General features: G+C 43.7%; 3 protein-coding genes across 6 annotated transcripts; 2 read left to right on the top strand and 1 right to left on the bottom strand.

Annotated features, from left to right (window-relative positions):
* Positions 1 to 6,283: 6,283 nt before the first annotated feature.
* On the top strand, positions 6,284 to 6,927 carry LOC132259157 (pupal cuticle protein Edg-78E-like). Its single transcript, XM_059756709.1, has 3 exons — positions 6,284 to 6,295; positions 6,364 to 6,589; positions 6,655 to 6,927. Exons 1-3 carry the CDS (start codon positions 6,284 to 6,286, stop codon positions 6,786 to 6,788), a joined length of 372 nt encoding a protein of 123 aa, XP_059612692.1. The 3' UTR covers positions 6,789 to 6,927.
* Positions 6,928 to 7,975: 1,048 nt separating this feature from the next.
* On the bottom strand, positions 7,976 to 12,756 carry LOC132260994 (integral membrane protein GPR155). 2 transcript variants are annotated; one of them, XM_059759456.1, is made up of 4 exons: positions 12,689 to 12,756; positions 11,936 to 12,155; positions 9,517 to 11,030; positions 7,976 to 9,250 (listed from the first exon to the last, which is right to left on the bottom strand). In XM_059759456.1, the coding sequence occupies exons 2-4, from the start codon at positions 12,076 to 12,078 to the stop codon at positions 8,265 to 8,267; spliced, it is 2,643 nt and encodes an 880-aa protein (XP_059615439.1). In that variant the 5' UTR covers positions 12,079 to 12,155; positions 12,689 to 12,756; the 3' UTR covers positions 7,976 to 8,264. The 2 variants fall into 2 exon arrangements, with proteins under 2 accessions (XP_059615439.1, XP_059615440.1); XM_059759457.1 differs by lacking the exon at positions 12,689 to 12,756 and adding an exon at positions 12,257 to 12,337.
* Positions 12,757 to 12,876: 120 nt separating this feature from the next.
* Positions 12,877 to 16,709, top strand: LOC132260992 (probable E3 ubiquitin-protein ligase HERC4). Of its 3 annotated transcripts, XM_059759454.1 has the most exons (7): positions 12,877 to 13,038; positions 13,099 to 13,177; positions 13,237 to 13,414; positions 13,506 to 14,311; positions 14,368 to 14,525; positions 14,591 to 14,852; positions 14,917 to 16,709. In XM_059759454.1, exons 2-7 carry the CDS (start codon positions 13,103 to 13,105, stop codon positions 16,612 to 16,614), a joined length of 3,177 nt encoding a protein of 1,058 aa, XP_059615437.1. In that variant the 5' UTR covers positions 12,877 to 13,038; positions 13,099 to 13,102; the 3' UTR covers positions 16,615 to 16,709. The 3 variants fall into 3 exon arrangements, with proteins under 3 accessions (XP_059615437.1, XP_059615438.1, XP_059615436.1); XM_059759455.1 differs by having other exon boundaries at positions 12,877 to 13,177; positions 13,237 to 13,399; XM_059759453.1 differs by having other exon boundaries at positions 12,877 to 13,177.
* The last annotated feature ends 132 nt before the right edge of the window (positions 16,710 to 16,841 follow it).

Below are 16,841 nucleotides of genomic sequence, written 5' to 3'. Positions count from 1 at the left end.
GCACTCCATCATCATTCAATTCTCTCCACCCACATTTCCCCGCCATCTGACTACTTTTTGGCGCTTTGCCGCACACTCGCGGCAACTTGAAACTACTTTTCGCGACATTTGACTCACAAATCTGCCAGACTTTCTTCCAAGAATCGCACAGAACGAGTGGCTATTTAATGCAAATCCACTAAAACTGAATTATTCATACCGCAGTCGCCAATTCTTGTGCCCTTTTTCGACACCGCGCGCTCCATTGTGGTGCCCCTCAGAGATTCGAAAGTCGAGGGGCGAATCACTTGAACGGACAGCCTGAATTTACTTCTCTTTCAGCTAGAGAATTGACCAGATGGTTGGGGTGAATTGTAATTCCAGACCAATAGGCAAATTTTTAAATTAACAGGTGTAATTGACTGATATCGATGATCTTGAACCCATTTTAGATCGCCTGTTCATTTCATGTGAATCTCTTATTAGTTTCAAAACAAATCTTAGTAATCTGTGCTTTTCGCCCCTCGACATTCTCTCTGTCAGAAGCAGCGTCCGAGAATTGTCGGGCCCACGCACTGGAGCTTTTCCCTCAGCACCACTTTTGTTGCTTCTCTTCTTGATTAATTGTTCCACGCTGCAGTGGCATCTCGCTTGTGATCTTGCAAGGTGAGACAGGTGTTTGCCTTTTCGCTGACGCTTTATATTTATGCTCATTTTTTTGGCTCTCTGTGAGTAACGGTTACAAAGCTCACGAACAACTCAATACACCCGAAAAATGCATCTCCTCATATTTGAGCGCATATCTTTGGGTATTATTTTCCTCATACATGATTAATTGACACTGAAACGAGCGATACGCTTTTTTCTGCCTTCCTGCGTCTCTCGAATGCACTTTGATTTATTTTCAACATCATAAAAGTCATAGTTTGAGCTGCATGCGTGCACCGCGGAGACATCGTGAGTGACGATAAATAATTACCCGGTGCTCTCAAAGTGTGGCCGAGTCAGGAGAAATAATCAACTTTCTATAGCGTGGAAGGAGACTAACAATATCAAAATGCACATAAATAAAATGACAAATTATTGAAAAGGTGCCACTAACAATCTTGATCGGTATCAGAGAGCCAAAGAATTTCCACCAGATCTGATTTGCCAACAAATTAGACGCATCACAGAGACTTTCTTCTTCCAAGAAACACTGATTACTTCTGCCACCATACAAGGGCAAACACCGTGTGAGATGGTAGATGATCAAAATCAATTTGTACTAAGTCTGTCTGTCACTTTTCCAATTCAATTCCTGTGCCGCGCGGCTCTCATCGAGCCACTTGATGGTGAAGCTATAAAGTCCATGGGGACAAATAGAAGAAGACTCGCGAGATCTTCTGCTCCGAGGTGGCTATAAAAGTAGTCTGTCTCCTCGCCAGAGTTGCTAAATTCCCAATAAGTAGTTTTCATCAATATAAATGATCACCTTTTTATATTTATGAATAGAACACCTAAAGAAGCACAATTGATTACACAGGAATAGGAAAATACATTCCTGATTTGTGCTATCTAGCCTTTTATCCAGAACCTTCTCAACTCTATCCATATGTGATAAATACATTCTTTCTTCGTAAACCCATTCAGCATCTTCTGAGTCTTTGCAATTAAGAGCAAAAATAGAAACACTTAAGCGAGAAGACGGATTTGAAATGGACACAAATCAATTTTATATTACCCACCGCATTGCAATTGTTGCCCATTTGAAGATGTAACAAATATTATTTTTTACACAGAAAAGGGAGAAACAGCCATTCATCATGCAGATTGAGTTTCCCTTTTGACTCTTCGCCTTCATCATCAGACTTGAGCTTTGCTTCTTCACCCACGCCGGACATTTCATCCGGAGAGATGATTTATATGCGATTTGACAAAACCGACGAGACTAGAAACAGGTATACAGAGTGTCTCACAGTTGGAATTGTGACTTTGCTGCATTCACGACAAAAGTGGGTCACTTTGAAGTCATTTCTCTGATGAAAAACGCACTTTGTCAAAATTTTTTAGGTACCTAATAAAGAATCACGCAATGGTAAAAGGATTTCTTCATCACGTTTCAGGAATTTGGCATTATAAATGAAAATGTCTGGAGACGACTTCAATAATGTTGAATGTGACGCGCTTTGCACAGGAAAGAAGTCAAGGGGAGGACAAATAGTTAGAGATGAAACCTGAATTTGTCTGCAAGATTTTAATAAAGTGATTAAAAAATAGTAAAACATTTAAATGATTCAAGTTTCGATATATTCAATTAAAATTGAATTGCAATTCAGGTTGATTGGTTTGCTGCTCTTTGAAAATATATTTACAAATGTCTATTTGTCAACCCTGCAGAGAAATATTCTTATTATTAATTCATGTTGTATTTGGCTCTCTCGTCTGTGTAAGAGCGCGGAAAGTCGCTCTGAGACGTGATTTTCAGGAAAATATTCACATACACTCAATATTGAATTGATTGAGTGCATTTTCATGATGAAAATTCCTCATTATTTATTCACAAAGTGTCTGGAATCGTCGAATTACTCGCGGAGAATAATTCAAAAATGTTATGTGCATACGTTTATGCTGAATCGTCTCATTTACGCAGAAATGCGCAGAAATGTCCTGCAGACTCAGAGGAACATTCTAATTGAAGCATCTCGAGATTATTTTCATCTAATGAGCAATTAAACCGTGCAATAAAGCCAGATTATAACGTGTAAATTTCTTCAGTGTGTGGCAAAATTGAGTTCAAGTTCATTAAAATAGATTACAAAGTGTGCTCATTATGTTGCATTTAACAAGAATTTCGACTGATACATTCTGCAAATTGCTTCTGACACTTGGCCGATGAAAATGCTGAGAATGAGTAGTTTTTCTCACCATAAAAGCGATCATTGCTGGTGACATGGCAATTGTTACAGCAGAGAAAAAGAGCGACTTCCGAAGATGGGCATTTATGAGAAAATGTGACGTTAATCACTCAATTAATGTATAACATTTTTTTCCATCCTCACCCAATGGAAAAGTTACATATATTTTCCACTTTCCATCGCATGACACTTTGAGAATTACGTGCTCTTTCACATCGGAATGTAGTGCTCAGCAATTATGCCACTCAGATGGTCACATGGTGTCATCATTGGAGTCCTCCTAGATATGAATTATCGCTAATTGTCTCGTCTCCGATCAGCTGAAAGTTGCGGGAGACTCGCGCGCGCGCATCTCAAATCCATTGCCCAGAAAGTGGGTCACCGTGGGAAATTGCATTCAAATTCACGGTTAATTGTGAGGGAAGTGGCCTAAATTCTACCATAGCAATTTTCCTACCTATTTTCCCTTCATCAAGCACGACAGTTCGTGCTGGTCCATCGACAATTTGCATCACGGGAGAAATGCGCGGGAGTTTTGAGCTGGGAATGGGAGTGAAGTCGTGATAGTTTTGACTGTAAATGCAACCTGCAAATAGACGGTAATTTTCCTCATAAGACAGCATGATTTTAGGAGAAATTCAAAGTCATCAGAATGGCCTTTCTAGCATTAAACAATTGCTGGAAAATCAGGCTAATCTACCCTATGATTTCGGCAGATCACCTGATTAACGTGATGGAAATTTCATCACTCTCGATCATCATGAGGAACTGCGAGATGTAAAAGCTCATCGAAATATGTGTGATTGAGATCGAATCAACCTCGTGAGGAGATTAAGATGTATTTCAACATTGTCTGAAAATCCCCCGGGGGAAATGTTTTGATATGATTTCAGCGCGATCGCTCCTCAATCATGGGCGGAGCCAAGAGAGGTATTCAGAAATTTTATATGCACTTTAGTTTGATATTTGTTTGTATCACGATCCTGAACTGAAAAAGCAAAAATGCTTCTGAAGTTTCCACTTGACATTTGGAATCATTCATCCTTTCTGACAATTTCTCTCCAATATGCGAAAATTAGTATGAATTTCGTGCTGATTTCTTTGATCTTGCCCTGATTACGTCTGTGTGCTCGGATCACATCATATTTGCGACATTTCCTAAAATAATTCGCCACAGTTTCCAACAGAAAACCTCGGGGTAATCTTGAAAATAGTAGCACGTGGACTCCGCACAATCAAATATTCATCTCTGTGAGTTATTGACTACATTAGCGACTGAAAAACCAGTAGACAAAATCAATCTCGTTTCATTCTGACGATCATGTGAAAAAATTTGACCACACAGTGTCATATTTCATTAGAATGTCCATATAAAATGATGCAACTATGAATTTTTATAACGTCAAATTTGTGATGCCCACCCACCGAAATCAAACAACGGCCATTCATTGAGGAAGATTGGCGCAGAGTCTCTGCTAAAGGTCAACATTGGACACGGGTTTAAATATAATTTAGAGTGGAATTTTGCAATGTTTCACCAAGTGGGTTAATAGTTTTTCATTCGACACCTTGTGTGAAATTTCTCTATAAAATCAACCACTTTCAATTTCAGAGATGATCTATATTTTATTCACTTCCTGAAGACACGTTGAAGTGATCGGATCAATTAATTTTTTTGCCATCAACAACCAGATTGAGTGCTAATTCTGTGGATTTTTCGCTCATTAACATACATGAGGTTTTTGCCGAAAGATCGCAAACAAGGTAAAAAAAAATATAGAGCTCATGCGAAAAGGCGATCAAGATGAGACGCACGCGATTGACGAATTTTTCACATAATCTCGAAGGAAAATGATACGATTTTAATGTCACACCATGGCATTTTCCCGGGCAGATCGCACTTGTTTGGGCGCGATCATGATCAACAAAGTTAGGAGATGGAAATTGGTGATGATATTCCAATAAACCAGATTTCATTATACCCACTATTGCGGAGTTGTGTTGCCATTGGCTTACCAGATTTCACAATTGCATAATTGATGATCCAGAAGAGATGAACCACACATCGAAGATGGCAAAATGACCGAGTGCACCCATAAGAGACCGCACGAGGTGAGTGCAAGAGAGTTGGAGACATTTATGATCTTGAATTGCAGTGTGAGGAAGAATTAGAAAAAATGCCAAGCTAATTGGCAGTTCGCATGCGAAGCAAAGATCACGAGCTCAGTGAAAGCTCCATCGAAACGTTCTCTATATCATCAAAGTAAAACACTCCATTAGACGGACAATAAAAATACTGTGCGAGTTACTTGTGGATCGAGTTTTTCCAATGGTGATCTATAAATGATTCGAAATCAATAAAATTGCGAAATGCGTTTTATGGGACAATCCCTGATTCTCACACTTTGCGCTCGTCACACTTTTACGATATCGCAGATACCGCGTGTCCTTCACAAATTGGCCATATCGCGATCGTGATCATTTCGGTGGAGGGAGGAATTTTAATTGTCTCAAGAGCCATCGCTTTTCCGGATGCTTCTCTCCCTCGATTGCCGCGATGACATTGATCTCGGCATTAACATTGCGTCATACTCTTTTGGGGTACATCGGAGCATTATCGCATTAAAATACCATGTAGAGAAAATTAACATAATTTATGTGCATAAGTCACGACGAGTGAGGATTTTTTAATTATATCGATTTACCATCAAGTCGATCCTCTGCATTTTTCATACCCATCGCCTTAAATGGGAGCTTAAGGTTAAACCACACATCGAGAGAGCAATAAAAGCGAGGCATGAATTTAGGAAAAAAGTGTGATTTTGTGTGATCTCATAATTTGATATTTATATTTAATAACTTTAGCAATTTTTATTTTATTCTATTTTTATATTCTCCAGATCACTTTCTTTCTTTCTTTCTTTTCCATTGACAATAGCGTGGGTTGATCTGGTTTGGAGGAAAGCATCGCCAAAGAATGCAAATCTGAGAAAAAATCTGGCTCGTGCTTGCGCGGGCATTGAAATCAATTTAGTGGATCAAACGAACACAGAAGATCACTATGCTGGCTATTTTGCATGTTGTGGCCTTTGAGAAATGCCCAAAAAACCACAATCATCAACGGATCAGATTCACTTTCAACATTTGGCCAATGTGTGCGTGTGTGTGTGAAATATTTTTTTCTGCTTTTTGCCGCGAGTGTGCCATAGTAAAAATTGTAGTATTTTGGAATGGCGTGAAATAATTAATGAGGCTGGTTCGATCATCTCCCGTGCGACTCTGTCATCTTCGCAGAAGACACCGCGTGGAGCATATATAAGCATGTCCGAGGCATTGGGAGGATCAGTCAAAGTTTTCGCCTCAGTTCGGATTCATCTGAAGAGTGTTTCCCAAGAAATCTAGCCAAAATGTTCAAGTTGGTGAGTGAGGATCACCGCTGGCCTTCGAGTGGATTTACGTTAACCCACCCCTTTTGTGTGCATTGCAGTTTGTGTTCTGTGCGCTGATTGTGGCCATCACTGCTGATCACATCGATCGCGATGCCCGCGTCCTGGACCAGCGCAGTGAGGTCAATCCCGATGGAACCTACCAGTATAGCTACCAGACCTCCAACGGCATTGCCGTGCAGGAGAATGGCGTCGGAGGTCACCTGTCCCAGGGTGTTGCCCAGTGGTACACTCCCGAGGGCACGCCAATCACCCTTCAGTGGCGCGGTGAGTGATCTGCACCTGATCCCCGCGAGGATCTCAATTGAAAAAGCTCTTTTCACTCTCCACAGCTGACGAGAACGGATACCAGCCATCTGGTGATCATCTGCCAACTCCCCCTCCAGTGCCATCCCACGTTCTGCGCGCCCTGGAATGGATCCGCACTCACCCTCAGCGAGAGGAGCCCGTGAGGCGCTTCTTCTAAGCCAACTTCCTCCTCCTTCCTAAACCACTCCTTTCATCCCACTCCCGATTTGTATACCTGAGATTGAGATATGTTATCTCACCACAAGAGAAAACAGTTAAACAATGAAATGTTTGAGCAAAAAAACCAAATCAATTTCTAAATACAAATAAAGACACTATTTTAACCGTAAAAATCCATTTGCCTTGTCAATTGACGCAACTGAGAGAGTTTCTGGGGCGCATCTCTTGGGACAGACCACGCAAGATAAACACCATCTCTTGATCGACGCCCCGCCAAGGACTCACGCGAGTCGGCGCGCATCCACAGGTGGAATCACTGGCTTTCCTTGTGATCATTCCCATCTTCATCTCTTATATCACGAGAGTGGCGCGATCTTTCGCAATGCTGACCGAAAATTGAATAATTGTGGTCGCGTGGGGCCTTCAACAAGAGCATTTCTTCACGCACCGCGCTCAATAAATTCCGCCAATTGATGGCCCACTGTCACCCGTGTGCTTCGAAAGTGGCCATTGCCGAAATGATCAATCGCAGATCGATAAAAAAGATGACGAGGCTGTGGAGCCTCTCTAGTCACACCTTTAGCCGGAAGAAAATTTGAGAAGATCCTTGGCATTTCTATCAAATATCAAAAATATGATTATTATGTTTCTTGCGATCGCGTGAACATCATATTTAGATCCGCACTGGGGTACTTTGATGGCTAAGCAGATGTGCAAATGTGAGGAATAAAAGAGGTCACACAACTTAATGGTCGTGTGTCTTCTTTTTTCTTCTTGTGCGTATGGCTCTTGTGCCTCATGAGCAAGAGAATGAGAAAGAAAAAAGGTTAATTAGGAGTGAAAGAAGTTCATTGAGGAGATGTCTTATTTCTTCTTGCATTCAGTGTGATCTTGAATTGATGGGCGCTAACAAGAAGACAAGCATTCACTCTGATATTTAAATTAATTCGGCACTCATTAGCACCTCGGACTTTAATGAAAATTCACACCGATATAAAAGTCCATAAATTCGGGTGAGAGAACAATGATTTTCTGGTTGTATTGTGGTTGAAAAATTTATGATTGAGCGGCAAGATTGTTGAATGTAAACGAGATTTGCAAGGAAGATCGCGAGAATTTCTGTCTTTTCAATTTTGCAACTTTTCAAATCGTCCACCATTAGCCAAGATAATTAAGCAAAGGCACTTTTTTTCTATAGCTGCTTTTATTAAACATAAAATATAAAGCTAAAAATGAACTAAACACTCATTCTAAATGAATCTTCCTAAGTATCTTTGGCACTTTACAACTTCTCACACTTTGTGATAAATCTGGTAACTCGCGTGAAGATCTCACCGTCACTCCAATGGCTGATGCAGAGTGAAAGATCAATCTGTGATGTGAGTCAAAATTCACAAATGCAATCATCAAGTGTAGAAAAATAGGCGTTTTTGAGGCAAGTCGCATCTGTGAATTTTGATCGCGTGCGATCACCTTAGAGACGATCGCAGAATGTGTAGAGCAGATTTTTATCATGGAAGTGGTACACATTGTTGATGTGGCGTAACACACGACCATCGACCAAGTGGCGGGCGTACTTCGTGGCCTCCACGCGATCCCTGGCCAGGCCCACTTTCACCAGCCAGTCTACAAAGATGTTCCCAAAGAACACCCTTCGGTACGTCCTGATTCTCCATCTCTTGTCCTGTGCAATTGTCTTCCGACAATTCTCCAGATGGTGCGTGGTAAACTGATCGCAGACATTCTTCGTCTCTGCACTGAGATTGCTCCAAGTTGGCAATTGGACCACATTCGCGCCATACCAGATCTTTCGCCAATACTTCACGAAGGGCAGTAGAAGATCACCTGTGTCGGTGATGAAGCACGCCAAAACGATCAAGCTCTGGCCGAAATTGAGGAAGGCATCCAAGAAGGACAGCTCCACATAAATGCCTGACATTCCCTCCAACACTAGCGTCCAGATCGAGAGCGCCAGTCCCACAAACATTGAGCAAAGGAGCAAAATGAGCAGAACAGTGTGCTTCAGAGTCTGATGGTCGTCGACATTCTCGTCGAATTCCAGTGGCTCAAGCCCTCTGCGCGTCTCTTCTTGGTATCGCTGGATTAGTGTCTGACATGATTGCCTGGATGTTCCAGCACAGTTGAACTGAGCACTACACAGCCCATTCTGCTGCTCACTCAGGCGCCTCGTGACGAGATCCTCAATGTCCAGAACAGTTGTCGTGGACTGCGAGCAACATCCATCGCTCGAATGGCAATTCGATCCACTCACCTCATTGTCTTGCTCAACATCCTGAGACGCCGTGAGATCCGTCTCTGACTGGATAAGATTACTTGTGGAACTTGTCGACAAATCACCATCATTTTGCTGATCAGGTGTTGATATTTCCTTGGACAGCGTCAGGTACTTCTCAAAGCGCTTCTTGTACCTCTGGTGAAGGACAAGGCAGCCCACAGTCACTGGAAAGATGAGCAGGAGACACATTTTCAATATTTATTGGTCAATTATTGATTTTTTTCCCAACCATCACACTGACAAAAGAAACCACTTCCGCAATGTTTCGCGTGATGATCAATATTTAATTCAGGTTTTAGGAGCGATAAAAAACATTCAGAAAATTATTAACGCTAATCGACAACACTTAAAAAGCAATGGCAATAAATTAGTTTGATGATCTTGCGTGAATACCAAAATAAATATTTAAATTAAAATATTGAAAACTTACCAATGAAGCACATCACGAGAAGAAACACCGCAATCGCCGCTTGGGCATTGCCGTATTGGAAGCTGGGATTCTTCCGTTCGGTGAGCGTAATGTGGCTGGAGTCAAAGATGAGAAGGAAGGAGACGATAAGCGTTGGAATTCCCCAGGCTATGCCCACGAACCACGGCCAGAGCTTCAGTACGAAGCACAGACTGCGGCACTGGAGGAAGAGAAGTGTGATTGCCAGACAGGCACACCAGAGGCGACTACTGTACGTCCCGATTGTGAAAAGACTGAATTGTAAGTACATAAGCCAGTCCGGGCATGTTTCCCAGATTGACCACAGCAATACTCCAACGCTGCTGATCAATTGTGATAATACTAAGCAGCTGGTGATCTTGTGGGGCATCCGACGGATTTTCCTGGTCACACTGAACAGCAGCAGCAACCAGAAGCAGGCAATAATTGCCGAGACACTGATGTCAAAAGCCACCAAGACTAGTTCACTGAGATATTTGGCCGGATTGAGATTGGTCAGCGTGATCATTTTGGCAGAAATCACCATCAGCGGCGCACTGATGAACGTGCAAGCCACCATGCTGCTGGCAACCAAGTCCACTTCTGTGTTATACTGGGAAGCGATCACGAAGACTCCTGGAGCGGCGGGAATTGTGCCGTAGAGAAATCCAAAGGTTCCCAAGTCTGTCGTGTCAGTGAAATTTGCACCTGCATTCATGATATTCACTGTTTGCCGGATGACAATTGGCAGAACCAGCAATTTGACGAGGATCAGAATGCCTGGGATGAGAAATCCGGGGCCTTGAAGCTTGTGCGCCTTTCCCACCATTCTCAATCCCAGTAGAAAAAGGGCCGTGGCGGAGAAGGAGTTGCCCAGCACTTTTAGCACACCCATCAGGAGTTCAGGAATCCCATTGGGAAACGCCACACCTCCAATAACTCCCAGCACAGTCATCAGCAGGATGGGATTGAAGAAGACAGACTCGATGAATTTCGCCACTGTTAAAATCCTCCCTCGCAAGAAGCGGTTTCCCGTCACTTCCTCCACTCTCGGGCATCCTATCGGCCTGATCGGCTGCTCCTCCACCGATTCTCGTCGTCTGGCTCTCATATTTGATATCTCCATCATGACTAGGCCGATGGGATTGAGAATTGCCAGAGAAATCGGCGCCACGAGATACAAATAGGCCGCATATTCCGGATGGATTTTCTCATAAAGCGCCATCACGATGGGATATCCAATTGCAAAGTCATTGCTTTGCGTGCAGAATATCGCCAGCACTCCTGCTCGGCCAAGATTCAAAGGACGCACCACAAGCAGAGAAACTGTGGCCACGGCAAAGAACACCACAGCCTTAGAGATGAGAATCGACAGGAGGAAGTTCCAGTTCACCGTGTGCCATTCCAGCTCTGCCAAGGAGAGAAAGATCAGCGATGGCAAGGCGAATGTGCCCACGAAAGTGTTGAGTCCCTTGGATTCTGCATTTGAGATGATATTCAGTCTGCCGGCCATGTATCTGTAAAAACACACAATTGACACACATTCAGACATCAAGGCTCTCTCTCTGTGTCTCAAATCAATTGGCTTCAGATTCAGATTCATCCGGAGGAGAAAGGAGTACCCTTGAACATTGTGCGCTCCACGGAAATGCTCCCATTCATGCCCAGAGACTGTGCGAATTATTGCCATTACGCTATTGAAGCGATCATAATCGACTGATCAAGTGCAAAATATCACTCGAGATCGCCACTGGGTTATAAAATTCAATGGAAAGCCACGACTTCAGAGTGCAAACACATGAATTTTATGGCTCTCTTGTACATTGAAAAACGTGTGTTTACTTTAGTAGTTCTGGAGAAAATTTTTTTCCGTATCATGTTTATCGAGCTGATTATTTGTGGTTGCATGACAAAATGACTAAGCGGCACGCGATTATACAAAAAATGCTGCGCTGGACTGAAAATATTTTATCAGCAACAACATTTACTTCAAAATAATGGACTCTTGACGAACTACAATCTAGAATTAAAGGTAAATATGCATGAGTAAGTGATTATCGTTCAGAAAATGAACGCAAAATGTGAAAATCACTGAAAAAACAACAATTTCACATGTGATTCAATAGTATTTTGCCATTGTTAATCACTATAATTTCCCAACTGGTAAATTTAATCTATATGACGCCTTACAAATCATTCTCTTTCGCAAACTGGATTGCAATTACCATTGCTAATCGATTAATTAGAGCTGTGTCGTATGTTTTTGATATAAAAGCCGCATGAGACTGCGAATTAGCGAGTCTATGATGAAGAATGAGATCATTATGGAAAAGTTTTCACCAATCTCTGACCCATTTTAGGCTGTTTTGGCAGAAATTAATACGACCTTGTGCACTAATTCGTCCCGTTCCTTTGAACTTACCCGCAGATGATGATGGCGAAGCACTGCAGGAGGGCCGGATAGAGCTTATCCATGGTGAAGATCACCTCATCGCTGCCCAGAGCGGCGATGTCCACAGGATTCGGTGTGAAATCCGTGATTGCAGTGGAATTGATCAAGACCATTGTGCTTCCAGGCTGTTGTCCTCTAGTTTTGCATACCTCTGTAGATGATCAGTGCCTGGAGATGTGGCCGATGAGCTCTGAAAGAACAGGACAAGCGTGAGGAAAGGACTTGTTCAAGTGCTGCTAGCCTCTGTAATTGAGTTCAATTGAACTCGCCGCTCTCTCGCGGTAGACTGACTTTTTCCCAGCCGTCGCGCCGTACCATTCTCTTTCTCTGAACTCCCTCGGCTCCCGCGAAACTTCCCACAAGCTCAGCGAGAGACTGTGAAAGCCCGAGAAATGAGGAAATTCATTCACCAGAGAGTGCAGCTTTCCGGAGAACAATAAAACGATTTACCAGTCTTTGCAATCGCCATGAATTGCTTCTACTCGACTTGAAGGGTGACTAGAAGGTCAAACAGGTGGCAAATTACCACAAATAGATTACTTTTCGCACTATTTCTGCGATATTGATTTTCTGAGGGGCATAGAAAGTGTCAAAACAACCCACAAGCTTTCACACAGTTTCTCATCAAATCTCACCATGATTTTCAACCCCTCACATTTATTAGATGTATGAAGAGCCATTCTTCACAAAAATACACTTGGTATAATCAATAATTGCACTTACATGTGTGAAAAAGTGGAGAAAATCACAGAATAAAATTAACAGTAAAACTCCATGTTGACTGTAGTACGTCGTTCACTCACGGCAGAGCTGGCGTTGGTGAAGGGGTTTCCGGAGTGGTTTTCGGACGAAAAAGAAGTGGGAAAACGTCAAAGAGGAGTTGCAATTCACGCAATTTCCGCCTTCTGGGTGCATTTTCTGAGGCAAAAAACCGAATTGACCCCCTGAATCCCCTGAATCAAGCTGTAAACCAAGTAGAATCTTCTCGACGTGTTACTGTGTAAAATATCATATTTTGTGGTGTGGTTGAGGTGGAAAATCGTCAGGAAAAGATAGTGAACATGAAAAATTAGGTGAGTTCGAGAAGCTTCTGCTGGGAAGGGATGTAAAATCTAAGTTGCTCGAGTTTCTAGCTTGATGACAATGGCCACATACGGATGGGGAAGTACGGTAAACGGAGAGTTGGGCCTCGGCGGCATCGAGGAGGACATTGTGAGTGTGTTTCTTTGAGTTTCAGACACAGAATGATGTGATTTCGCGCTGATTTGCAGATCTTGACGCCGCGCGAGATTCACTGGATGGGAAGTGCAGAGCTGGAGCAAGCGGCCTGCGGGACATCTCACACGCTGTTGCTCACAAAGATGGGCACCGTGTACTCGTGCGGCAATAACGACTACGGGCAACTGGGGCATGATCTCTCCCGGAAAAGGCCACGTATGTCCTCGTTTAGTATGTGCCTCATTTGTTGTCATTTGTTTGTTCATCTTGTGATAATTGTCCTTCTAATAAGGGAAAGACTAAAAATTCTCTCTCTTTGCAGAATTTATCAGCTCTCTGGAGAACTACACTATCACGCAAGTGTCTAGCGGAGCGACTCACTCCATGGCGCTCAATGATTGGGGTCAGGTATTCACCTGGGGCTCCGATACTCACGGGCAGTTGGGCAACGAAATGGGCTCCATCCAGGCCACGCCGCGTATTGTGCGCGGCCTGAGCACTAAGCATGTTGTCCAGATTGTCTCTGGACACTTTCACTGTCTCGCGCTGACCAACAGTGGCGAGATCTTTGCCTGGGGCGCCAACAACTTTGGCCAACTGGGCATTGGGCCGGGATCTGAAAGGATCACAAAGCCGGTGCTCGTGGAGGCGCTCAGTGGCATCCCGATCGCCTTTATTTGCTGCGGATCGAATCACAGTTTTGCCCTGTCTACGTCTGGAGCGGTGTTTGCGTGGGGAAAGAACAACTGTGGCCAGCTCGGGCTCAATGATGACTGTCACCACGCCTATCCAGAACAGATCCGCGGCCTGAGGAGCCTCGGAGTGAGGAACATCGCGTGTGGTGACGATTTCAGTGTCTTCCTCACGGCTGATGGGCGCGTTTTCACGTGCGGTCTGGGCACTTCCGGACAACTGGGCCATGGCATCAACAACAACGAGATCACGCCGCGAATGGTGCTGGAATTGGCCGGCAGTACAATCACCCAAGTGTCCTGTGGAAGAAAGCATACGCTGGCTTTCGTGCCGTCCAGAGGCAGAGTCTATGGCTTCGGCCTGGGACACTCTGGCCAACTGAGCATGGCGAAACCCAGGAATGTTTCTGTTCCTCAAGTCGTCAGTGGTCCTTGGGTGAGAAATCTTCAATGTATTTTAAGAAAGCAGATATATAACTGCGGCTCTTGCAGATTTCCGCCACTGGACAGCCATTCAAGGAGGCAGACGAAAGCGGAGTTGGTGGGCCAAGTATGAAAGTGAGACGCATTTTTTCTGGCGGAGATCACTGCCTCGTATCCGCTGTAGAGAAGTCCAGCAACATACAATCTTATGATTCACGCATTTATGAGTGAGTTTTCTCGCCTTTCTTTAATGTAAATTTCCCATTTTGACCCATCTTTTCCGTTGTTTCAGCGGAAAGACGCAAATTTGTCAACTTTCTCTGGAACTGGCGAGTTCCTTTAGTGATTTAACAAAAGACAGTAATGTTGATTTGGACGTGATATCAATATTGGAGGTGATATTCAAAAATCAAGCTTGCCTTAACGCTTCATTCCTCAAGGAATCTGAGGAGCACAGACCGTGCACATCCAAGAATCATGGAGTTGATGTGGCCATTGCGGAGAATGCCTTCGAGTACATTCGCAAAGTGGAGAATGAGAGTATAAAGAATCTGGTTAGTACGAGTGAAACTGGTATTAGAAGTCTTGACTTCAATTGCGATTACTTTCTCTTGCCAGATTTGGGAGTCAATTACAACGGATTTGATACAGAGTCTGAAGGCGAAGCCACCGGATGTGGAGACATTGCGCATTTATCTGATCCTGCCGCTCTATCATGAGTTCATCAACTCGAAAAATTACTCTAAACTTCACACGCCCTTTTCTCAGGCAGTTTTGCGCTTATCCGAGTGCCCATCGCGGATTGTGCATCGCTGGTGGTCAGAGCAGTCTGTGGAGTACTTTGAGCGCTTAGTGGAGTGCTTCAAGGGTGTGGTGACGTACATTCTGAACTTTCAATACCGCCAAGATGCCAGCAATCGTCTCGTGATTGGCTATGAGAAGAATCTTCACATGGCGCTGAATCTTATGCTCAATCTGTTCGTGTCAAATCACAAATATCGCACACAGAAGGTAGCTCATGAGGTGTTCTGTGTGAATGATTTGCACGAGACTGTGGATATCCAGAAAGACTACGTGATGTGGCTCTATGACAAGGATAACAAGTCCTTCCACCTCTGTTCCTACTCATTCATATTTGATGTGGCGGCGAAGACGCTACTGCTGCAGACAGATCAGCGCATTCAGATGCAGAACGCCATGCACAGTGCCACAGCTGAAGGATACATGCAGATGTTGGCTGGCGGACCAGCGCAATCGCTTAATCCATTCCTCGTGCTCAATGTTACACGGGAGAACCTTGTTCAGGACACCATTGCAGAGCTTGGTCGGTACAGTTCGAATGAGTACAAGAGGCCATTGCGAGTGAAGTTCAGGGACGAGGAGGCGGAGGATGCCGGAGGCGTTCAGAAAGAGTTCTTCATGCTGCTGCTGAAGGAGATTCTGGACCCTAAATATGGAATGTTCAAGGAATACGAGGATTCGAGGTACATCTGGTTCTCTAATGCCTCATTCGAGACCGCCAACATGTACACACTGATTGGAATTTTGTGTGGTTTGGCCATTTACAACTTCACCATCATTGATCTGCCCTTCCCGCTGGTGCTGTACAAGAAGATCCTTCAGGAGGCCGTGGACTTATCGGATTTGAAAGATCTCTCACCAACTGTGGCCACTTCAATGGAGACAATGCTGGCTTATGATGGTAATGACTTTGAAGATGTGTTCCTCGTCACATTCTCTGTCACTGAGGAGGTGTTTGGAGAGCAACGAACTGTGGATTTGAAGCCAAACGGAAGGAATATCATGGTAACTCAGGAAACGAAGAAAGAATTTGTCGATCTCTACATTGACTATGTGTTGAATGAGAGTGTGAAGATGCACTTCAAGGGATTTGACTTGGGATTCCAGAAGGTATGCGGCGGAGGAATTCTACATCTCTTCTCGTCGCGTGAACTGATGGCCATGGTTGTGGGCAATGAGAACTATGACTGGTTCGCCCTGCAGGAGACGGCGCAGTATCGCAATGGCTACTCGTCCAGCGATCAGACGGTTCAGTGGTTCTGGGAAGTGTTTCACGAGCTGAGTCTCAATGACAAGAAGAATTTCCTGCTATTCCTCACCGGATCTAGTCGTATTCCCATTCAGGGCATGAAGGCCATCAAGATCTACATTCAACCCACGCCGGATGACCGCTTTCTGCCCGTCGCTCACACATGTTTCAATTTGCTGGACCTGCCGCGCTACAGGACAAAGGAGAAACTGAAGTACAAACTCCTGCAGGCCATTCAGCAAACTCAGGGCTTCAGTTTAGTGTGAGATTGCCTCATAATTTTACTCGGGAGGGAGTGGGAAAAGATACCGATCAAATTATATAAATAAGATATTTTCATGAAAATGAGTTTGTTTCAATTTCCCCCAAAACTGAATTGAAAGACTGATGGCAGATTAATATTCTTATTCTGTGTTATATTTGAACTTAAGATATTACATATATAGTCTCGCTCTATAAATTATGCTCTGCTCTAGGTGACAGGAATTGCGGA

The sequence above is a fragment of the Phlebotomus argentipes genome, unplaced genomic scaffold, assembly GCF_947086385.1.
Source record: "Phlebotomus argentipes unplaced genomic scaffold, Phlebotomus argentipes genome assembly scaffold_18, whole genome shotgun sequence".
Classification (NCBI taxonomy): domain Eukaryota; kingdom Metazoa; phylum Arthropoda; class Insecta; order Diptera; family Psychodidae; genus Phlebotomus; species Phlebotomus argentipes.
The sequence above is the reverse complement of the archived record's forward strand: the minus strand, read 5'-3'. Positions and strand labels throughout refer to the sequence as shown.